Source organism: Pelophylax lessonae (assembly GCF_965119305.1).
Source record: "Pelophylax lessonae genome assembly, chromosome: 3".
NCBI classification, from domain to species: domain Eukaryota; kingdom Metazoa; phylum Chordata; class Amphibia; order Anura; family Ranidae; genus Pelophylax; species Pelophylax lessonae.
The window spans coordinates 378,250,330-378,275,362 of record NC_138770.1 but is presented as its reverse complement, the minus strand read 5'-3'; the positions used below and the strand labels follow the sequence as shown (position 1 = coordinate 378,275,362).

The following is a 25,033-nucleotide window of genomic DNA, read 5'->3' as shown; positions in this document are numbered from 1 at the left end:
ATTTCCAGTACCTAGATGGTCCTGGACTTTGCTCAATCTCGGGTCTTCCTTCCGGAGGACAAAATTCGGGACTTTGCGGGAGGAGATCGGAGCTCACAGGAATGACGATCTCTCCTCTTTGCGGACCTGCATGCGGGTTCTGGGAAGGCTGGTCTCGGTCTTCGAAGCAGTTCCGTTTGCTCAATTTCACACCAGGTCTTTACAAGCGGAGATCCTGGACAGGTGGGACAGGACACCTCAGTCCTTGGAAAGGAGTATTTCCTTGAGTCATCTGGGTCGGATCTCCTGTGGTGGCGCTGGCCGTTGTCCTTGACACAGGGTCGGTCCTTTCAACCTCTATTATGGACAGTTGTCACCACAGATGCCAGCCTGTCGGGCTGGGGAAGAGTTCAGGGCACGTTTTGCGCCCAGGGGACGTGGTCGGCAGGGGAGACTTTGCTACCGATCAACGTCTTGGAGCTCCGAGCGATCAAGCTTTGTCTGTTCCGGTAGTCACCTCAGCTTCAGGGGTGTCCGGTGCGGGTACAGATCGACAATGCCACGGCTGTGGCTTATATCAATCACCAAGGGAGCACGTGGAGTGCCCGGGCAGCCACGGAAGTGGCCGAGATTCTGTCCTGGGCCGGATCGCAGGTACCTGCGTTCTCAGCCGTTCTCATTCCGGGTGTGGAACTCTGGCAGGCGGACTATCTACGTCGCCAGACTTTGGACCGAGGGGAATGGTCCCTACATCCGGAGGTGGTTCACCTCCTGTGCGCCCGGTAGGGGACCCCGGGCATGGATTTGTTTGCGTCCTGTCTCCACAAAGTGGTGGTAAGGTTCGTGGCCAGGGCTTGCGATCCTCTGGCAGACGCCGCGGACGTGTTGGTGGTGCCTTGACACCGCTATCGGCTAATGTATGCCTTTCCTCCGATTGCACTGTTATCCAGGTTCCTGTCGGAATGGATGTCAGTCACTCTGGTGGCCCCGGATGGGCCTCGACGGTCCTGGTACGTGGACGTCGTTCAGATGGTCGTCGAACCTCCATGGCGGCTTCCACTGCGAGACTATCTGTCTCAAGGACCGATCTTCCATTCTGCTTTACAGTTGCTGGCTTTGTCGGCATGGCTGTTAAAAGCCAGGTCCTGAGGGATAGAGGTCTTCCTCAGGTGGTCATCCTTACCTTGTAAGAGGCTCGCGAAGCCACTTCAAGGAAGTTTTTGTCGCCGCATCTGGAAAGCGTATATCGCTTGGTGCGAAGTGCATGGTTTTCACCCTCGTTCCTTCTCAGTGGCGAAGGTCTTGGCCTTCCTGCAGAAGGACGTAGATCAGCATCTGGTGCTGAATAAGGCCAAGGGTCAGTTGTTGGCCTTGGCCGTCTTGTTTCAGCTACCTTTGGCGTTGCTTTCTTTGGTCCGCACCTTCATTCAAGAGGTGCGGCACTTGGCTCACCCCGAGGGGAGCTCTCCTTGCTTCCATGGGTCCTGAATTTGGTTGTTGTCAGTGTTACAATAAACCTCTCTTCGAGATCATCAGGGAGATGTCTCTGTCTGTGTTGTCACGAAAAGTTGCTTTTCTGGTGGCCATTACATTGGCTTGCAGAGTGTCTAAATTGGCGGGCTTGTCCTGCCGTTCTCCTTAACTGGTACTTCATAGAGATAAGGGGGTTCTGCGACCTTTTTTTTCCCAAGGTGGTTTTTTCATTTCACCTCAATGAGGATATTGTGTTGCCTTTGCTGGGTACACAACCCAAGCATCCTAAGGAGTTTGCCTTGCATTCTCTGGATGGTATCCGTGCGGTCAAGGTCTACCTGTCCGCCATGGAGTCGATTCAGCAGTCTGATTCTCGGTTTGCTCTTCCTGGGGGACCTTGGAAGGGATTAGCCGCCTTCGCGGCAACCATTTCTAAGTGGATCAGACAGACGATTGTTCGGGCCTATTCCATCACGGGTCAGGTTCCTCCTTTCCCAGTAAAGGCTCTTTCTACTCGAGCCGTTAGTGCCTCTTGGCTTTTCGCCATCAGGCATCTGTGGCTCAGATGTGCAAGGCGGCGACCTGGTCGTCCGTGCTCATTTTCACTAAGTTTTTTACAAACTTGACATTTTGGCATCTTCGGAATGCTTCATTTGGCCGCAAAGTTTTGAGTGCGGCAGTCGTTTGAGGGGGACATTATTTTTCTGTCCCTCCTTATGGGCTGTTGGTACTGGGTTTGGTTCCAGTTTTTTTTCCTGTGGGCTCAGGTTGTTACTGTCCCGGTTATTTGCGTTACCTTCTAAATTGGTTGCATTTCTTTCCCACCCCTCATACCTGCACTGCTTTTGGACGTCCCATTAGTGAAGGCTAATACCATCGGGTGGCGACTGTCAGAGTACGTAAGAGAAAATAGAATTTTTGTAAGAACTTACCGTAAATATCTTTTCTCTGAGTCCTCTGACAGTCGCCGCCCCCACCCCTCTGGTTTTTGGATCTGGGGGTTGTTGCCTTCCGGTACTGCTTGCTACAAACTAAGGTAATATCAGATAGGATTCTGGTAATGGCTGAGGGATGGCTCCCTAGTGGCGTGCTGAGGTACAAAAAGGTTTTTTGTATTAACCTGATAATCGATTATCTGCCTAGCCGGCTCCTGCAGAGTGCGCAATTACCCATTAATGAAGGCTAATACCATCGGGCAGCGACTGTCAGAGGACTCGGAGTAAATAATTTTATGGTAAGTTCATACAAAAATTCTATTATTGCAATTTTTATTTAGCAAAAAACAAATTGGCCTAAAATGTTAAATTTTGATTTTTACATTTTTTGGGGGGGGATTTCATAAAAATTTTTTAAAAATATTGTTATTTTTTCAAAATTTCGCTATTTTATTGTTTATAGCGCAAAAAGTAAAAATCGCACAGGTGATCAAATACCACCAAAAGAAAGCTCTGTGGGAAAAAAAGACGTCAACTTAATTTGGGTACAGTGTCGCACGATCGCGCAATTGTCTGTTAAAGTCACGCAGTGCCGAATCGCAAAAATCTTTGAGCAGGTAAATCCTCCGGGGCTTAAGTGGTTAAACATTTGACGTTTTCTATTTTCTAGTGTGAATAAAATATGGCTTTGAGAGATGCACATTATTCTGTTTATAATGTTGTATCTCTACTTTTTTTGGAATTGATGTTGTAATTACTGCAAGAGAAAAAAAAGGGGGGGGGGGAAGCCTGAAAACATCATTAGAGGAATTTTGCTCTGGAAAAAAATTAGGTCATCGGCTACAAATATTGTACTGTAATCCTGACCTTTTAATGAACATTCACTTATCAGGCCAGGGATCCAGCTCTGTCCTCACTTGGGCCTGTTCTACACTGGCCTTTGTATCCTCGCTGCCCCCCTGTGGGAAGCCAGCTGTGACTTCCTGTTGCTTTCCAATGTTTATTGAGGAGTATTGCTGTACTCTCCTAATGAACCAGCAGACTCCTGGGAACTGTGATGTGTCCCAGGAGGTTGCAGGCAGTGGACCGAACTCCCTTTTATGTCACCTAAATGATCCGAGCATAAGTGGAGCGGGTACCTGTCAGAAATGGGTACCTGCTCCAGGAAAAAAACATTGTTAGAGTGGGGGTGGGGGGGAAGCAGATCTTCCCTTTTTTCTGTGGTGAAGTTCTTCTTAAAAAAGATTCACGCCAATACATGGATAGCTTATTATAACATACAGTAATTACTGCGTTTATTATTACAGTACATAACAGAATGCACAGTGTCATCTCTAGCAGGACCTTTCTGAGATTACTTCATTTGCTTTGTTTCAAGGGAGTTTTCCACATCCATATCTAAACTGCATGATCCACTTCTAGGTGTCCTCACTTGCCTGGGAAACAAACGTGGGTGCTCTACTTCCCCCTCCTTTTTTGAGGGGGAAGTTCCTAAGGATGAGAAAGAGGTGGAAGCTGTTGAGGGTCAGGATTCCACTGTAAAGGATTCTTTCCAGGTGGAATTCCAGGGTCCAGGGTGTTGTCGGGCGCAGAAGTTAACAGTGGGTTTCATGAAGGATGTGGTACTCACTAACCCTAAATTCCTGCTCTCTTAGTTTTTTACCCCCATAAAATCACTGGTTTTCGGTCATGGCAGCCGTCCACAATTATTATTATACAGGATTTATATGGTGCCTACAATTTATGCACGGCTTTACAATATAAAAGGGGAAACAATACAGTTACAATACAACACAATCGGGTTTAGAGGGTCCTGCTCATAAGAGCTTACAATCGAAGAGGGTGGGGCAAGTGGTACAAAAGGTTATAACTGTAGGGGATGAGCGGAGGGAAGTGATAAAAGATTAGTTGGAGTGGTGATAGACTTCTCTGAAGAGGTGAGTCTAAAGGGATCGCCTAAAGGCAGTCAGAGTAGGAGATGGCTGGACAAATTGAGGTAAAGGGTTCCAGAGGATGGTAGAGGCTCTGAAGATGAGCATTTGAGGAGACAAGGAAGCTTGTGAGCAGGAGTTCTTGAGAGGATGGTTTGGATGATATTTGGGGACATGAGAGGATGGTTTGGATGATATTTGGGGACAATATTGGTGATGTAGCTTGGGGCAGAGTTGTGAATGGCTTTGTTTGTTTGTATTTAATGTGCTGGGTAAGCGAAAGCTAATATAGGGATTGGCGGAGAGAGGTAGCAGACACTTAGCAGTTGGTAATGTAGATGAGTTTTGCAGCAGCATTCATGATAGACTTAAGAGGGCATAGTCTATGAAGAGGTAGGCCTTTGAGAAGGAAGAATAGCAATAGTCAAGGCGAGAGATAACAAGGGAATGAATGAGTAGCTTGATGGTTTTATTAGTTGGATTTGGGGCTCAATGGACAGGTCAGAGTCTAGGATTACATCTAGTACCCTGGCGTGAGGGGAGAGATTGATGGTTGCATTATTGATTTTTGATGGAAGAGTCATGGAGGGGGGCACGGAAAGGGGGACATTTTATCAGCTTGGTTTAGGGAAGTGGTGTGACATCCGTGCTGATATGTCAGTAAGTTAGTAGATTTTGCTTTCAAATTTTGAGTGGAACTCCGCTTTAAGTCCTGAGGCACAATTTCTGATACTGTGATTTCTACCCTTTTTCAATCGGTTCTCTTATTGCTTACGCGCAAGGGTGACTTTATGGTGATCATCTCCTCAGCGGATTCCACCAAAAGTGTTGGTGCTTTTTGACATAAATCTTTAGTTTTTCAAATGCGTAAGGCTACCTGGTCTAGTCTTCAATTCACATTTAGGAAGTTCTACTAGGTAGATGTCCAAAGCTGGTATTCACACAAGCATAAACAGGTCTTTCAGATGGCTTCTCTACTATTCTGTTATAGGGTTTGGGGTGTGTTGGCCTTGTTGCAATGTTGCCCACCCCTCATGTTCATTGCTTTTTAAGGTTTCCAAAGTAAGCCATCTAAAAGTCTGTGTCCTGTGCTGGGTGCGATCTTTGTCTTGCTAGCCGCACCAATTGGCGTTCTTTCCACTTCCGCAACAAACATGACTCACCACACTCTGGAATAATGCCAAGGGACTGAGGTGGAGTGTTGCACACATGCACTCTTTCCCGTGAGTAAGTGAAAGCACCACCATCTTGCTCCTGCTCATGCTTGCAAGAATCTTGGAAACCTAGTCTCTTATCTCTTACTACTTACAGTGACCTGTTCTTTAAGCTACCCAACCTTCATGAGCACAAATGGCCTTTAGTTTGTAAATAAATGAGGCTTTGGCAAACGATTTCGACCTAGTTGCATTACCGATGTGCTTCTGCAACATGGCTTTAGAGAGACTAACAGAGGGCAGTCCTGCTGCTATGGGTGACCCTAGCCAATACTCTCCAAGGGTTTCTGGGGATGTCTGCTTGCTATCTTATGAAGCAACCAGTGCCTGTACCTCCATTGTATTGACCTTAAAGTTATCGCTCCTTGGAACTACACAAGTGGTTTTCAGGGATATGTAGCTTCAGGTAAAACCCAATATTAAGCCTCATCTACTACTCCTGCTCTTTCTACTACATGGGTGAAGGACCTGTACTGCAATAGCGCAGCCACCATTTAATCAATCTTTATTTTTGTTTACAGCATTCATCTAGTAAAGGTTTAAAATCTTAGTCTATTTCTATCCCACAAAGCAGTGTTCAGTGCCTAAATGGCAAATCACTAGGCTCAAGCATTTTTAGCACATTGACCAGTATCTTTGTGGAGGTAGAAGCAGTTACAATAGATAAGGAACAGGATGGTGGCAGGGTTGCATTATTTTTTCAGTTCTGGAAACAAGTATGCTTTCATTCACCACAAAAGTGTAGATGTGCTGTCTGAACAAGAGCTCTCTGTGATTCCTGCCTAAAGTGTCTTGTTTCTCTCAAGGTTGCTGTTCTGACAGTGACATGGTAAAGTAAAGCCCCGTACACACACGCAGATCGTCTTCATACAAACGTCGGCGGACGAAAGATCTGCCGATTGTATGCGTGTTAGTATGGTGCCTCCGACAGATGTCTGCACACAATCTGCGGACAAGAGTCTTTCTTGCAAACATGAAAATTTTTGTCTGCAGACACCAGAACGGACAATTGTTTGCCTGTCAGTACAGAAATCAGCCGACAGACCGCAGATTTGCAAGACTGGGCATGCTCAGAAAATAAAAAACACAGGGAAAGTTAACCATTACATGACATCACTTCTGCAGTCAGCTGAAGTCTGCAGACAAAATTCTTGTGCTGTCTTTGCACTTTTCAACAGACACCGACATCCCGGGGAGAAAAGATGAACATTTGTATGACGACGATCTGCGTGTGTGTATGGGGCTTAAGTTAAACTTACATGCACTACCTTTTTCCAGGAATATAAACTGCATCTCTACTTCATGGGGGCTGTCAACTGAATTATTTGAAAAAAATGCAAGCAGCTGGTCAAGATACATCTTTTTTTGCTCTTACTACACTTCTAAACTGTGGTGGCTGTGGGTAATTGTCATTGCTCTTTGCAAAAAGTTACTAAATAAAGCTTAAGCCATCATGTTACACTTCTGCATTTAGAAATTTGTTCCACTGTGACTCTCCTAACTGAAGTAAATCTGTCCATAGGAAACCTGAAATTAATCAGCATTCTTATGGAGAAAACTCCACACAATCCCTATACATACATCTGGTTCATCTAAATGTAGCAAAATTCCAATGTAAAAGTGACTTCACCACCACATAGCTTTGGAGCACGTGTTAGGCTGATGATGAGGCATTCAGAAGCTCTCAGAAAGGTTTTGCACGGTGTGCTTGGGAGCAGTGGAGCTCTGTTTAAAAAGAATACATGTGCAAGCAAGTGATTACCTGCTATACCGTAACAATTCTGCTCTGTTTTATGAATTCTTAGGACAAATTACCTTTTAACTGGTACTGGCCCTAGTCTTTTAGAAAAATGCTTGCACTTTATTTACAACAGCTATGGGTACCTGGGTGTTTGAGCCATGTATGCAATGCCATGCATCCACATTAGGGGCCTGTGCCAATGAGCTTTAGTTTGCTTCATACAAGTTTATGGAAATTACAAACCAGCTTGAAATGGGTCAGGAGGTCAACTGCAGGCCTGATGTACATGTGAATGAATGATCTCAGAAGTCTCCAAGTGATGCCATTGACACAAGCCCTAATTTGTATGGTGAGAAAAAAAAAAGATCTCAAATGCCTATGTGCCCGAAATGTGAAAAAAGAAAGCAGCTAAGGGATGACTATTTTAAAAGGTTCAAGATCTGGCCATCCACATTTTTTACTGCAGCTGATGGCAAATTCTTCACAGAGTGGATCATCAGAACAAATAATTTGCCACCATACCCATACATAAATGTGACAGTGTACAATATATTTTATTTATATGCACTTAGGTATGCTATTCAGTAGCTTCATAGCAGCAAAGGTGATTTTTTTCACAATGCAACAATTATCACAGTTGCTTGTACATTTCTTTCTTCACTTCAGTATGGATTTCAATGCAAAATTCAACTCCATACCTAAGAACAGAGCAATATGGAACAATATGTACAGACAGAATGGCATTACCAATACGTTGACATTCCTTTGTAATCAGATACATAAAGTAAGTTGCATATGTAATGCTGTATTGCCCTTGAGAAATCATTGTTCGCTTTTCACAAAGTTTATAGGATAGGACACAAGAACAGATGATGTGAAAAGAAGGGGCGGTGTTAGAATGGAGTGCATGTAATAACTGTACACATTTTGCGGTTAAGAAATATTTAGGGACAGTAAAATAACAGCATTTTGCATATTCACTGTTGATCATGAAATATAATCCTTGTGTAAAAAAAAGAAAAAAAAATCATATTTGCAGTGCTATACATAATTTTCAGGCACAATGATTCCCTGCTCCAAAAGAGCTTACAATCTACTTTTTGATGCTTATGGCATAAATAGTGGTCGGCTTAATATCACTGGAAATGCTGATAGATATGTATAGAAATGTATTGCACTGGCATGAGAGGGCGTGCATTTGGCACCCTGTCGCTGCACTTACAGCTTTCCTTTTATGTTACCAGTCATTTTACACACTGCCTATCCGATGGTGAGGAACTTGTAGAGTCTGCAAATTAGGGCACGTGAAGTAAGGAGCAGGCAGAAAGCTTGTTGCTATTCCATTGGAGGCAAAAGGCAATGTAGGCCCATAGAAAACTTCTTCTTTGCCTTCTCTACTGACATCCAGCACCTGCAAATTAAGGAAGGGTCCGCAAAATGAATTACTTTAAGAAATAATAAGATATATTACCCAAACATTTTAAAAGCAACTGCAATCGATGCTGTGAAAAAAAGTATGTGTATGTGCTACCACATTTAATCATATTCCCTGAATTTCTCAACCTGAGCCTTCTTTTGGATGTACCATGATAGTGATGCAGTATAGCTTGTTAATTATGATGTGTTGCAGTAGAAGGGCAAGTGAATGGATGGCACTTCTAAACCAGTATTAAACACAAAAACCTACATTTTATATATTTAAACTTATCCTTATAGTGGATCTTTACTCTTCTCTCCCCCATTTTTTTTTTTTTTTTTTACACTTGCTTGCTGGGTGGTATGTTCTGTACATTTCAGATATACACCCAGTAATCCAGCATTGTCCTGCTGAGATCATGTGATCTTCTGTTACTACTTAGTTCTGCACTGCCATGTTGTTTGTGATAATATCAAGGGGCCCACTGGCTTTCCTGGGTTCAGCTGGCAGGCCTTCTGATGATGCAGCACTAGGCTATGAAGTGCTATAGCTCCTGGGATATGTGACATAAAACAATAGTGTTAACACCATTAGATACCCATGGCTAGAGATGGGCGAACAGTTTGAGCCGAGCAAAGTTCAGCCCAAACTTCGCCCGTTCGACGAACACCCGAATTTGCGGGTAGCTTGGCAGATATTCACCCGCCCAGCGCCCCACAATGCAAACCTTCACAGTGAATTCTAGGGCCCTAATTGGATGAAGCCGTGCACCTGACTGCTGGTGCATGGCTTCGCCAATTAGCACTGTCAAAGCTCTGATTGGGCAAAGTGATGATGATTTTCTCCATTCACGGCTCAGTACTCATAATCTCACCCCACACTATAAAATGTTCCTTCCCATAGGAAACCTTTGCAGTGTAAAGTTGGAGATAGAGCAGGGCTCAGTTTGCTACTAGCAGTTAGTGTGCTCACTTATTGTGGAGTATAGAGTGTTAGTGTAATGCAGTTGTTGCATGTTTTTTTTTTTGTCCCCTGTCTGCCCCCTTTTTTTTTTTAAATTGTCAGCCGCAGTTTTTCTGACTGAGACGCTGGTGGTCCCCCTTTTTCATTCCTTCGTTTTTTTGCGTTTTTACATTTCTTTCAGCGTCAATCCTCAATTTTAAGTTCACCAAACACCACTTTTAATTCTTTGAAGTTTATCCAATCACACATTTCCCAGTTTCTATTTAATTTGGCTAATAAGCCCCCCCCCCACTGCCCCTCGCCACCCCTCATCATGTCTGGGAGGCCAACAAGAAGATGCAGACGTTCCCATGCCACTATGAGGGGACCATCAGTATCTGTGTCCACAAGCAAAGGTGGACGTGGTCCGTCCTCTGTCAGGGCTCTGTCAGGGCACATTTGTCTCTGTTTAGTGATGTTTCCCGTGCTATCCTGCCACAGCATGTAGAGGAGCAGGTGAACTGGCTTACTAAACCATCCTCATCCTCTATGACCCAAGCTAACACTAGTCCTCAGTCCACTGCAGCTGCCAGAGCAGGTTATTTTGCCTCCTTGTCCACAGCTACTCTTGCCATAGCCCCAGCATCATGCATGGAGGAGTCAGCTAAATTATTTGAACACAGCATCAGCCACTTGCTTCATGAGGATGCACAGACATTACTTGATTCTGATGTTGGTTCTGAGGTAGAGACATGGAGGAACATGAGCCTACAGAGAGGGGAGGACACTGATAAACAACAAATTGGCAGTCATGTTCCCCCAGCCACAGTGTATTGCCAAGTTGGCTCCAGTGAGGATGGAGGGGATGTCAATGATGAGTTCACTGATGTGAATTAGGTGCTGAATAGAACAAAGGAGAAAAGTTAGGGGGAGAAACAACCCCAACAAGGCAAGTTGTTCTCCAAAGGCTGCCATCGTGGAAGAGTAGAGAGCAGCCACCCTATTCCATCTGATTTTGGAGCTGTTATCTCCCGACCCACAGCTTGACCTTTACTTTTTTAGCATATGTGCAGCCAATCACACTGTTGCAATGTGTGCAGCCATTTGGGTACCACATATTTGACAAGGCATTTAATCTCCCACTACTCATCCAGTTGTCAAGAGCACCTTAAAGCCACATACAAGGGAAACAATCCTTCTCCTCTTCACCTTTCATGTCTACCCCCACTATATCTCATGACCTGCCAGCAGCCTCCACTGACAGGGATGATGGTATAGAAAAGGGTGTGCAACACGTTTGCCAGCAGCACACCACCAGCTGTGGAGTATAGCAGGCAAAATTCTCTGTCCCAGCTGCTGCAAAAAAAAAAAAAAAAAAAACACTCCCTGCCACCCACATACCCAGCATCTAAATTTCAGCTTGTCAAATTTGCTGGCTTTACAACTCCTGCCTTTCCATCTGGTGGATTCTGCCCCCTTCGGTGAGTTTGAAGAATGTGCTGTAACACAATGGCAGGTTCCCAGTCACTATTTATTTTCACATAAGGCCATTCCAGCTGGTGGTGCAATGTTTCTTAAACAGGTACCCAGTTTGCAAGATCTTCTAAGACAGGTCAGAAGAGTCTGTAGCCATTTCAGGCAGTCATACACAGCCAGTGTTCGTTTTGCTGAAATTCAGCGGAAATTCCACCTGCCCATAAACTGCCTGATTTATGGTATGCCCACCAGGTGGTACCCAGCTTTAGGATTGTTGCAGCCGCTGCACATGCAGCAGAGGGCTGTTGATGAGTATCTATGTGAATATGGCACAAGGACAGGCTCAGGGCGGCCCAGCTTTTTTTCCCCACGCCAATGGCTGCTGATAAAGGATGCATGCACTGTACTGTCACCATTTGAGAAGACCGCAAGGATGGTGAGCCGTGGCAATGCATGCATCAGCGACACAATCCCTCTAGTGTTCCTACTGGAGCATACTCTGCATGGTATTGTAGACACAGCACTCTAGGCAGAGCAGTGGGAGGAAGAGAAGGAATTCCTTTTCTCTCAAGGCCCACTTCATTCAGACACCATTCTTGTGATGTCATAGAACACACAAGAGGAGAGGGAGGATGATTCTGGCAGTTTTAGAGGCATCAAAGCAGAGGAACACATTTGTCGAACCTTGAGATAGTTTTTGTTTCCCAGAAACCTTGGGAGTAGTAGGTGGTTGGGAGGAGGCAGTTCCTGATACTGTAATCCTCAGTGCCCAGAGGCATGCGAAAGGACCCGAGTATTTGTGGCATCAAGGATAAGGAACAATATTGCTTGGCAACCCTCCTTGATTACTGTTACAAAGCGAAAGTCTCTGAACTCATCCTGCCCTCATAGAGGGAGCCCAGGATGAAATCTCTTGAGGACACCTTAAAGAGGAATGTATGTAATGTTTTTCCAGACTCTGGTAGGTTACGGTCTGATGGAAAAGCTAGTTTTGAGGCTTTTGTTAGTCAAAGGAGGAGTGGTGGAGAAGGGGGCCACCTCAGTGCTGCATTTCAAAATAATTTTAGTTCAGTGCCCAGGGCTGTCAGCTTCAAGATTCAATCGGCAGCGTCTGCATCATATGGTGGAAGATCATCCCTTTCGGGCAATCAGTGCTGCCAGAGGTCTTGTGACAGATAAAAGAGCGTGTTTGTCCACAGACTCCCTTGACCGCCTGATATTTGACAACATGAGTCCTGGATTAGCAGCAGCTACCAAGCCCCTGATGCCGATGTTGCTGATTAAGTGTTATTGGGATCTTAAATCTCTGCAAGACTGTCTAGGCTGCCTAGCTTTGTGGGTGTTGATTTTATCATGAAGTAATTTTTTGGTATAGGTTTCATGAGCACAATTAACACAGAAGAGCTAATTTTCCTGCACCTGTTTGCATCTAATTTTTACAGCAAAACCAATTCTTAAATCATAAAAAAGGCTTGCTTTCCTCAAGAGTCATCTAGAAGGTTACAGGGTGAAGGCACCATTACCACCCAAAGACCAATTTTACCGCAATTGTGTGACGCCATCAAATTTAAATTTTTTACAGCAAGGCCACATCTTGCTTTCATCAAGAGTACCTCTAGAAAGTTATGAGGTGAAGGCATCACCAACATCCAAAGACCACTTTTTCCGCAACTGTGTGAAGGGTGTCAAATTTCAATTTTTACTGCAAGGCCAAATCTTGCTTTCATCAAGAATACCTCGAGAACAGGGGTATTTAATTGAAATTCATGGAGGTCTGATTCGTAAAACTTTCTTTCAGCAGAGGTCCGAATCGCATTTTTGTGTGATGACTCAGATTCTTTACAATACAGCCCAGGTGTGCTGGCACGACAGCCGATTTATTTGAATTGGCTACTGTGCCTGCATTTTCTGCTAGGGAAAAGCCCTGGCACCTTTTTAAAAATACAGCCACATGAAAATTGCATGCTGCGTTTGCACCTTGTATTTCATTGTGTATAAGACTCAATGGTCCCCCTGTGCATTTTCTGTGTAGCACCTTATTTTGTGTGCAGCTGCTTATCCCCTTCACATTCCCCACCAAACTACTGCCCCCCTTCACATATCCTCTCCACAGCACTGCCCCTTTCACTTCCCCCCACACAACACTGTCCCCCCTTAAATCACCCCCACACACACAGCACTGTTCTCTTCACATATCACCCACAAAGCACTGCCCCTTTCACCCCCACCCACAGCACTGTCCTACTTCACACATCAACCCTGCAGCACCGCCCCTTTCACATCCACCCTGCAGCACTGTCCCCTTTCACATCCCCCCTGCAGCACTACCCCTTCACATATCACCATTGCAGCACTGCCCCTTCACATATCACCATTGCAGCACTGCCCCTTCACATATCACCCTTGCAGCACTGCCCCTTTCACATCTCACTGCAGCACTGCCCCTTCACATATCCCCCCACAACACTGCTCCTGTTTCACCCCCCCCCCCCACTCCCCACAGCACTGTCTCCCTTCACATATTACCCCTGCAGCACTGCCCCTTTCACATCCCCCACAGCACTTCCCCCTTCACATCCTCCCCACAGCACTGCCACCTTCACATCCTCCCTACAGCACTGCCCCCTTCACATCCTCCCCACAGCACTGCCCCCTTCACATATCAACCCACAACACTGTCCCCCTTCACATATCCTCCCACAACACTGACCCCCTTCACATATCACCTCCAAAGCACTGCCCCTTTCACCCCCCCCCCCCACAGCACTGTCTCCCTTCACATATCACCCCTACAGCACTGCCCCTTTCACATCCCCCCACAGCACTTCCCCCTTCACATCCTCCCCACAGCACTGCCCCCTTCACATCCTCCCTACAGCACTGCCCCCTTCACATCCTCCCCACAGCACTGCCCCCTTCACATATCACCCCCAAAGCACTGCCCCTTTTACATCCCCCTCAAACCACTGCCCCCTTCACATCTCCTCCCACAGCACTGCCCCTTCACATATCCCCCACAACACTGTCCCCCTTCACATATCCCCAAAGCACTGCCCCTTTCACATCCCCCCACAGTACTTTCCCCCCTTACATCTCCCCCACACACATACACAGCGCTGCCCCCTTAACATATCACCCCCACAGCACTGCCCCTTCTTGACCCCCTCCCCATAGTATTGCTCCCCTTTACATGAATCTCCACACACAGCACTGCCCCCCTGTACATGACCCCTGCTCCCCATCCTTCACAAGTTCACAGCCATGTCCTTTCCTACCTTCACTCTCCTATCTTACACAGAGCAAGAACAGGAGGTGGGACAATCCTGAACTGAAGGCAGAGGCATAGCAGCACTGGATGGGGCGTGGGAGCTGCCGGGTTAACGTTTCATATTAGCAAGCTGGTGATTGGTTGCTAGGACCACCTCTTAGCAGCTAATTCCCTCCTGGTTAACGTGAAAAGTTCATTCGGCTGCTGCCTCTCTCCATGTAGTGCTGGTCCCACCCCCAGTCCAGAATTGTCCCGCCATCCGCTCTGCTCTGCTAATGACAGCGGCAAAGACTGGGGACAAAAGCGGCAGCTAAATGGCCCGCTCTAGAAGGTTACAGGGTGAAGGCACCACCAACACCCAAAGACCAATTTTTCCACAACTATTTGACAGGGGCATTCAATTTACATTTTTTACAGCAAGGTCAATTCTTACTTTCATCAAGAATACCTCTATAGGGTTATGATAGATAGATGATATAAGGGCACCACCAACACCAAAAGCACATGTTTCCACACCTGTTACTTCTATACACCAAGCTTTATCTAAAAAAAAAAAAAAATGTTAATCTTGGCCTGAGTGTACTAAAATTTAGCTTCACATTGGTGCAAAACTTTGTTTTCACTTTCCTTCATTGATGAACACCGCTCCTGATTCTTCTTAACCATCGGGTTATACTGCCCCTACAGGAGTAGGACACTAGGCAGGAAAAAGCTTGACTATGCCTATGGGCAGTACCAGGGGGTATACATCCACTCTCAGCTATAGGCACTCAGTTTTTTTTTCTGCCTAGTCAGGAGTAAGGATACAGTTCCTTGCTGGGACTTCTGGTCCTGGCAATTTTTTCTTTTTAAATGGATTTTTTTTTCTCTTTAATTATTTTGTTCCAGTGTGATCTACACTCAAGTGTCGGACTGGGCGATGAACTGGATAATGTAGATCCTTAGGGTCCCCCCAGTCCAACCAGCAAGCACGTGCAGACCGCAGTTCCGCACTAGGTTGGCCATGACATAGCCCCACTGGACAGGGGCTGGCCTGCAAGAGGGCGCATACGAACTGGCTTCAGCCTGAGTTGCAGCGTTTCCTCCTGGCTGACAGCACCCACATTACAATGGAGCGGTGGTCTGTTCAGAGTGGTGCCCACCCTGTTCCTGGTATGGTAAGTAGCTGTCCCCCCTCTGATCCTGGAGGGGTTTGGGGTGGATGTGGGCCCCCCTGGGGTTCCCCTCCTTACCCCCAGCCCCTCTAAAATTTTTGTTGTCACTGTGGGTCTTTCAGCCCCCCCTTCCCCCCTCGCTGGGTGAGGTTATAAGCTGGCTGTTGCCACATGCTTTTTAAGGGGGGCTGGTTGTAGTTGCTGCTGAACGGGTTTTCCTGGTGCGCAACGGGGGGGGTTGGTCATCCCTGCCACCCTGGGGGTTGGTGACTAGGGCAGGGATGTCCTCCTGGCTCCCTGTGGTGGTTCTTGGGCGGGGAGAGGGGATAGTTTAGCATCCACAGGTAGCGCCTCACGCGGCCAAAAATTTAGGCCGCGGCTTTGCGTCCTACTAGTCGAGATGGTCCAGGGGCTACAGTTTATCTGTGATACCTCTTGGATGCGGCTCCTTTGATTTCTAGGCTGTCTGTATCAGCAGTGGTCCTTCGGCATATTATTTGGCTGAAATACTAAGAAGGCCTTATCTGATCCCCTCCTTGTAGGTGATTGCCTGTTTGGAGCTTCCATGGATGACATCGTTAAGGGTCTCACAGGGGTGGAAGAATACTCTTCTCCCGCAGGCTCCCAATGGCAAGGAGCCCCATCATATACGCGGGCCATACTCCTTGGCTTATAAGAGGTATTTTTTGGCCCTCAGGGTCTCAAGACAAGGGATCAGAACTCAGGGCCTCCACCGGAGGTTCCAAGAGGACCTGGTCTGGCAAGCCACGAGCGGCTCTTCCAGACCTGTGGACAAGCCTGCCTCTTCATGAAGGGGTGCCCTCACCCGTATCTGGGGTGGAAGGATGTCTTTGCTGGTTTCCAGATCCATGGACCTCCCTGGTATAGGACACATGGGTCCACAAAGTTATTTGTCAGGCTACGAGATCAAGTTCAGTTTTATCCTACAGAAAGGTTCTTCCCTTCCAACCTGCACTTGTCCCCAGATCACTTATGGGTCTCCTTGGGGTAGTGCAAGACTTGTTCCTTCCAGATGTGATTGTTTCCGATTTTGGAACGTTTTCAGGGGTTATTACTTAAACCTCTTTACAGTTCCCAGGAAGGATGGCAAGATACATCCAATTCTGGACCCAAGTTCCACATGGAGTCCGTTCATACGGTAGTGGTGTCCCTACGTCAGGAGGATTTTTTCTTGCTTCTATCAACATCAAGGACGCCTACCTGCACATTCTAATATGCACCAGTCACCAAAGCTTCCTCCGTTTTGGCGTGGGCGAGGAGCATTATCAGTTTGTGATGTGGACCTTTGTCACGCCTCCACTCCTCGGTTCTTCACAAAAGTGTTGGCCTCGGTGCAGCATTGTTTGAGTCAGCGGTGGTTTGTGGTACTTGGGTACCAGGATAATCTTCTTCTGCAAGCAGAGTCTCCTACTGCTCTGATGGACAACTGGAGATTGCCCTATGAACTCTGAGGACGTTTGGTTGGATTCGGAACCTATAGGAGTCTGCTTTGGTTCTGTCCATAAAAACTAGACTATCTGGAGAAGAGAAAACAAAGTTTTGCACCACAGTACGCAAGCCTGCTAAATTTTAGTACACTCAGTCCAAGATTACCAATTTTTTTTTAGATTAAGTCTGATGTATAGAAGTAACCGGTGTGGAAAAATTGAGCTTTCGGTGTTGGTGGTGCCTTCACATCATAACCCTTATTATGGTACTCACCGTCACTGGGAGTGAAAGACAGATACTTAAGGGACACTGAGAAAATGGTTTAGATAACTTCAAATGGGAGAGTAATATTTATCAACAATATCTCAAGAACTATGAAGATGTAATCCCACTTTACACTGTGAGACCTATAGCCTGTTGCCATGAAGTCTGTGACACCTAAATAATCATAGCAATACGTAGATGTGTATTCCATGTACTTCAATGTATGAGACGGACAGACTGTCATTAGCAGTCTTGTCCTATTGTCTGTTTTGAGGTGGGATGAGTATTGTGTTAAGTCTACCTGTCCCATTGTTAAATGCTAATGACCTCACATTGTTCTGTCCAGATGGCTAGATAATTAGGTCAGGTTAATTCGGTTTCTGTATACAATTTCATCTGTATATGATAATATAATCAGGCAGAGGGGAGGGAGTGACTGAGTGTAAAACTCTGTTTTTATTGGATTGTGAATTTCATGTCCTGTTCCCCACAAGGTCCACCTGGGCGGTAACCTTGTGGGGGAAAACTGTATACAAGAGCAGCTGTACCATTAAACCTAGAGTTCTCCTTCACCCTCAATCTAGAGTCCTGTCTCTTATTGGGGGAATCTGCTACAAGGGATTGCTATGCTCTTCATACTCCCTTGAATAATCAATAAGCTCTTGTAAGAACTTGTTCCTGCTTCACTCTCTAGGGAAAGAGAGGTTCACCCACTGGAACCTGGAGCCTTGTCGTAGGTCCAGGGTGGGTAGGAGATGGCGAGACCCTTACCAAGCTGTGGCGGTTCGGGGGGTCTGCGGTGGTTATGGTGTCTGGTGGAGTGCTTGGAGTCCTCGGGAAGCACTAGGAGCATCCGTCAAAGGAGGTACCCAGTCGGGGTGCCAGTTGATCTGTTACAACCCTATAGAGGTATTCTTGATGAAAGTAAGAATTGGCCTTGCTGTACAAGAAAATTGAAATTTGATGCCCCTGTCAAACAGTTGTGGAAAAATTAGTCTTTGGGTGTTGGTGGTGCCTTCCTGCCTAGGCAGTGCCTATAGCTGAGAGTGGGTGTATACCCCCTGGGACTGCCCATAGGCGTTGTCAAGCTTTTTCCTGCCTAGTGTCCTACTCCTGTAGGGGCAGTATAACCCAATAGTTAAGAAGAATCAGAAACTGTGTCCGTCAATGAACATCAAAGAAATTGATTTTACGGTAAGTCAAAAATCCCATTTTCTCTATCATTCATCGACAGACGCAGCTCCATCTATTCAGAGACTATAGGGTTATGCTCCTCCCATCAGGAATAGGCCCTAGGCAAGAAAAAAGCTTAACCACACCTATGGGGACTGTCCCTGCAGGCATAACCCCTCACACTCTGCTATCATCAAGCAGTTTGTTTCTGTCTAGTTTAAGGAATGGGACCTAGCTTCCTGCTGGGACTTTGGTCTTAGCTATTATGGGTTAGTTTGTGAGCAGGTTATAGTCCAGAACTAGGCCTCGCCACGAGGCTGCGAGCGGACTGTTTCGCTGGGACGTACACGACCTGGAATGTCCTGAGTTGCAGCTTCCCCTTGGCTGATAGCGCCCCCATCCCGGGTGGGAGGTGATCTTTTTCGAAATGTCGCCCAGCTGGTACCGTGGTATGGTGAGTAAATTGTCCCCCCCAAAACCGTTGTGGTCTTGGGGCAGACGTAAGCCCTTCCCTGGAATAGTCGGATCTTAGGGGCTCACTCGGTTCCCCTGGCACCTCAGAGGACTAGTCCTGTTTACCCCTCAGAATTCCCCTAGCAGGTTTTTACCTTGGGGGGGGGGTGGTAATAATGCGGCCATTGTGAAGTTTATTTGAGGGGGGGTGACTTGTCCTGTGTGGGTCCCTGGTCAGGGACCTTCCGATACTTATTGTTCTGGGCCCCCTTTTGGGGGTCCTGGAGACCGCATGGCGCGCCGTGGGGGCCGCCATTTTGCTATGGATCATGATTTTTATATTCCCATTAGATTATATGGGCAGCCATTTTCTATAATTCCCCGTTGAAAATGCATGAGCGGCCATTTTCCTGAGGTCCATAGGCTGGACAGGCATGCGCCATAGCTTTTTAAATATGGAGGCTGAGTTTTCTCTTCCTCTTCCTGTACAGTCAGTGTCAGTTTTGTTTTTGACAGATCGTGCTGGAAGTCTCCTCTTTGGTCTGGTAATGTTTTCCTGGGGTTCTCTGTGGGTTTTTCTTCATTCACTTTGGTATTATCTTATAATAACCAGGGATTGTGAGCCCGCACTTATAGCAGTGGGACCGCATTTTTTGGCAGTCTTAAAGAGCCACTGTTTAAATATTTTAAAAAGTGTAACATGGAGTCCCAGGATAATATTTCACCTGCAGACCCCCTGGGAGGGACTGTGGGACCTTCTGGTTCACAGTCTCAGCCAGAGATTGCAGTTTTTTTGTTAAATCTGATGTCTAAAGGTAGATTTTGTCTTTGCTAGTGCTGCCAGCAGAAAACGCCCTCCACCCTCACCTCTTTCCGACTCTGAGATAGACATGGCAGATGCAGACCACCCTGAGGGGTCGGTGTCATCGCATTCTGAAGGTGAAGAGGACCTGTCCTCATCAGCCACTGCGCGGAAACGCGCTTTGGTGGAAGCTCTGATAGTTTCAGTGAGGGAAACTATAAAATCGGCTGATGAACCCACAGCGCTGGGTACGCAGGGGTCTTTTGGCTCCCGCAAATCCCCATAAATCGGGCAAGGTGTTCCCTTGTCCAGAATTGTTTCATACTATTGTGGTTGAACAATGGTGGCGCATTAAGCTAAGGTTAGTGGTGCCTAAGAGTTTTGCATACCGTTACCCCTTTGCGAAGGCAGTGTCCACTAGGTGGACTGTACCACTAAAAGTGGATCACCCGCTGTCTAGGTTGAACAAGCGACTCTGGTACCGGTGGAAGAGTCTCCGACTTTTGTGGACCCCATGGATAGCCGGGTGGAATCCTTGTTCCGCCATTTACACATGGTAGCAGGTCACATATTAAAGACTACCTTTGTGAATGTTTTGGTAGCGCAGACTGCTACGGAATGGGTGAAGTTACTTAAAAGTAACTTGGAAGCTGAATGGCTTCCCCCCTGCGGTGTTGGAACTACTGGACCAGTTGACTCAAGCCCTGGTGTTTATGTGTGATACGTCCCTGGATTAAGCCCCATTAATGGCCAGGGCATCGGCAGTGGGGGGATTGCTATTAGGCGCATGGTGTGGCTAAAAAGCTGGTCGGCGGACCAGGCTTCTAAAAAGGCCTTGACTAGTCTTCCCTTCTCAGGGGAGAGGCTGTTTGGACCCTCTCTGGACGAGTTGATCGAAGGTATCACGGGGGGTAAGAGCACTCATCTACCCCAACCCTCTAAAGGCAAGCTGCCACATCCTAGTCGGGGGCCTTCCTTTAATGTTCATAAACATCTTTTTCATGCCCCTGGGTCGCAAGAAAAAGGTAAATCATTCACGTCTTTTGGGGGTTCCAAGAAGCCGTGGTCCGGGGAAGCAAAGACCGGCCAGTCTGGACCTGCAGACAAGTCCTTATCTGCATGAAGGGGCACCCTCACCCGATTCTGGGATGGGGGAATGTCTTTGTTTCTTTCTGGAACCCTGGACCTCCTTATTTCAGGATAAATGGGTTCACGAACTGATCCGATCTGGGTACAAGATTGAATTCTGGTCTCGTCTATTGGACAGGGTCTTCCCGTCCAATCTTCGACTATCCCCAGTCCAGTTAAGGGACTTGCGAGAGGCGATACATGATTTGCTGTCGCAAGGAGTGATTGTACCATTTTTTTTTGTTCAAGGGTTTTATTCAAATGTCTTCACCGTGCCCAGGAAGGAAGACAAGGTGCATCCTGGATCTCAAGGCCCAGCAGCTTCTTCGCTTTGCAGTCGCAGAGGAACATTATCAATTTGTGGCGTTGCCCTTTGGTCTCTCCTCAGCTCCCAGCTGTTTACCAAGGTCTTAGCACCGGTATTGGCATTGCTGCGCCAGCGGAGGATTGTGGTCCTGTTGGGAACGGACTCTCCTTCAGTTTTGTTGGGGGATCTGACGGTCACTGTGAGAACTCTGCAGGATTTCGGTTGGAACATCAATTTTAAGAAAACCGCGCTGACACCTGTCTTGAGACTGGATTATCTGGGCTTGACTCTGGATTCAGCCTTGGCCAAGGTGTTTCTTCCCCCGGACAAGCTGCAAACATTGCAGGAGGTGATTCGGTTGTTGTTGGCTAACAATCTGTCCTCTCTTTGAGTTTGCATGCGGGCCTTGGGTCTGATGGTATCAACCTTCGAGGCAGTTCCGTTTGCTCAGTTCCATACCAGACCTTTGCAAAGGTAGATTCTTGTCAAATGGAACAAGGATTCAAAGTCCTTGGACTCTTTGATTCTGTTAAGCCACAACACAAAGTCTGCTCTGTTGTGGTGGCTTCAGTCTCCAGCTCTATGCCAAGGCAAGTCCTTCCTTCCGTTGTTTTGGACAGTGGTGTCCACGGACGTCAGCCTATTGAGCTGGGGCGGGGTGCTGGAGAAGCTCTGTGCCCAGGGTACCTGGACAATAGAAGAGAAAACTACCGATAAATGTTTTGGAGCTCAGAGCAATAAAGCTTTGTCTGAGCCATTGGACGACTCGTCTGCAAGATTTTCCGGTTCAGATTCAATCAGACAACGCCACATCAATTACCAGGGGGGCACCAAGAGTGTCTTGGTGGCCTAGGAGGGGGACAAGATTCTGGCCTGGGCAGAAAAATGTATTCCAACCCTCTCTGCTGTACACATTCCAGGTGCGGAGAACTGGCAAGCGGATTACCTGAGTCGTCAGGTGTTAGATCAAGGAGAGTGGTCCCTGCACCCGTAGGTGTTTCATCTCCTGTGTGTTCAGTGGGGGACTCCTAAGGTTGATCTGTTTGCTTCTTATATTTGTAGCCAGGTCTCGAGATCCTCTGGCCGACGCCACAGACACTCTGGTGGCTCCTTGGGGTCAGTATTGGCTTATTTATGCCTTTCCTCCTATGTAACTCCTGCTGAGGTTTCTGCACAGGATAGAGGTTGAAAACATTCTGGTGGCTCCAGACTGGCCTTGCCGGTCTTGGTAAGCAGACCTAGTAAGACTGGTTGCCGATGCTCCTTGGAGACTTCCTCTCAGGGAAGATCTGCCATCTCAAGGTTTGATCTTCCATCCTGCTTTACAGTCATTGGCTTTAACAGAATGGCTGTTGAAAGCCAGCTGTTGAGAGATAGAGGTCTTTTTGACTCTGTGATTCCTACGCTATTGAAGGCTAGGAAGTTGACTTCTAGGAAGATATATCATCGTACGTGGAAATGGTAAATTTCATGGTGTGAATCACTGAAGGTGCACCCTTGCTTGTTTTCGATAGCTAGGGTTTTGGCCTTTCTGCAGAAAGGGGTTGAACAGAGGTTGGCTTTGGGCACTATCAAAGGCCAAGTGTCGGCTTTGGCCTTATATTTCCTACGCCCGTTAGCTACGCATGCTTTGATTTGTACCTTTTTTACAGGGATTGCGCCGTGAAGGTCCCCGCTAGCGCCGTGGGATCTCAATTTGCTATTATCTGTTCTTCAAAAGCCACCTTTTGAGAACATTAAGGAGATTACTCTATTTTCATTGTCACAGAAGGTTGCCTTCTTGGTAGCTATCACATCCGCTTGCAGAGTATCTAAACTGGCGGTGTTGTCCTGCCGCTCCGGTGTTACACAGAGATAAAGTGGTACTTCGACCTAATCAGTCGTTTCTTCCTAAGGTTGTTTCTGATTTTCATCTGAATGAAGATAATGTGTTGCCTTCACTCTGCCCTAAGCCCAAACATTCTAAGGAATTTGCGTTGCACTCTTTGGATGTGGTTCGGACGATCAGGGTCTATCTGGAGACCACTGAATCTTTTAGAATACCCTTACTGAAGGACCTCGTAAGGGATTGGCTACGTCTGGCTACGTCTGCGGCGCCCATATCCAGGGCCGGATTAAGAGCATCATGGGCTTGGTGCTAAGGATTTTGAAGGGCCTTAAGGGCCGTGCCTTGGCATGCACCCAGAGGAGGAAGGGTGCAGCCATGCATGCCTAATTCAACATGGGATGCTGTCTCTGAAGCCCATAAACACATCCATGCATCGGCAACTGTCCCTCCTTGTCCGGCCTTCGTGCTGTGTGGGGAGGTTCTGAGGGAGCTGCCTGGGGAAGCGAGCATAGAAGCCAGACTTCTGTGTTTACAAGTGACAGAAGAGCGGTAACAGTGAATATGGCCAACCCGGGGCCTATATAAAGGTAGGGGCCTGGAGCTGCAGCTCCAATAGCCCCTACGTTAATCTGGCCCTGCCCATATCCAGATGGATCAGGCAGACGGTAGTTCAGGCTTATTCACTGAAGGGTCAGGTTCCTCCTTTCCCGGTGAAGGCGCATTCTACAAGAGCGCTGAGTGCCTCTTGGGCTTTTCACCATCAGCCATCGGTTTTGCAAGTTTGCAAGGTGCCAACTTGGTCGTCTGTGCATACGTTTACAAAATTCTACAAGGTCGATGTGTTTGCATCTTCGGATGCTTCCTTTGACCGCAAGGTTTTGCAGGCTGCTGTTTAAAGAGAACTGTTTTTTTTTTTTTTTTTCTCTTTGTGTTTTCATGTTGAGCTCCAGTTGTTCCTGGTTAAGGTCCATGTTACCTGGTTGGCTAAGTTTAGCCTTTGGGGAGTTACGTTTCTGTTTGCGTGGTCTTCCCACCCCTCATGAATATACTGCGTTGGGACATCCCTATAGTCTCTGAATAAATGGAGCTGCGTCTGTTGATGAACGATAGAGAAAACTGAATTTTTGTAAGTACTTACTGTAAAATCCTAATCTCTGAAGTTTGACAGACTCAGCACCCGCCCCTCTACTTCTGGGTGAATGGGGTTTTTTCTATTCTAAACACTGTTGCAACTAAACTGCTTGATAATAGCAGGGTGTGAGGGGTTATGCCTGCAGGGACAGCCCCCATAGGTTTGGTTAAGGTTTTTTCCTGCCTAGTGCCTATTACTGATGGGAGTAGCATAACCCTATAGTCTCTGAATAAATGGAGCTGCGTCTGTCGAACTTCAGAGAAAAGGATTTTACGGTAAGTTCTTACAAAAATCCAGTTATTTCCATCCAAAGTCTACCAAGGAGACACTAGAATGTATCCAAAAAATCTCTAATCTTGTTCTGCGTGCAATAAATTGTGGCCTAATACAGACTGGTTCCCCAAGCCATCGTTTACAAATGAAAGAAAACTTGCAGGAAAAATCTATTTAAATGCCTTTTTTTTTCTTTATAAATGTCAGTTTTGCTGCAGCAGGTCCTATACATGGTACAGATGCTCCGTTTTACTTACAGGCAGACTAAAGGGACCCCCCCAGGCACTATATTTAAAGGAATTTTGCATTTTTACTGTTTTACTATAAGCAAGAACAAAATCACTGCTCATTTAAAAATGATCTTTTTTAAAAGTTATTTTAAATTGGTTCATGTCCCCCAGGGCAGTAGCAAAGCCCCCACACCCTTTTTGTGGCCAATAACCTGCATATAAGCCTTCAAAATGGGGACTTTTGATTTTTTCGAATTTGGGTCCCATAGACTTCAAAGGTGTTTGTCGTTCATGTCCGGACTTTTGTGATGTTCAGGAGTTGTGGCACAAACCTAAAAGGGGGTTGTTCGGCTCATCTCTACCCGTGGCTATAGTGTCAACAAAAATCAAACATGTTTTATTTTTACACTGTCCCTTGAATAAAAGTAATCAAAAAAAAATGTGATCACTTTTATTCCTATTAC

The 25,033-nt window shown here is 46.6% G+C and overlaps 1 protein-coding gene across 1 annotated transcript in view; it reads right to left on the bottom strand.

Annotated features, from left to right (window-relative positions):
* Positions 1 to 7,806: 7,806 nt before the first annotated feature.
* The window catches only part of KLHL32 (kelch like family member 32), a 286,360-nt gene continuing 269,133 nt past the window's right edge, over positions 7,807 to 25,033 (bottom strand). Inside the window, exon 11 of the mRNA XM_082251577.1 lies at positions 7,807 to 8,684. Coding sequence (XP_082107703.1) covers positions 8,523 to 8,684 — 162 coding nt within the window. The 3' untranslated portion in view covers positions 7,807 to 8,522. The remainder of the gene's footprint in view (positions 8,685 to 25,033) is intronic.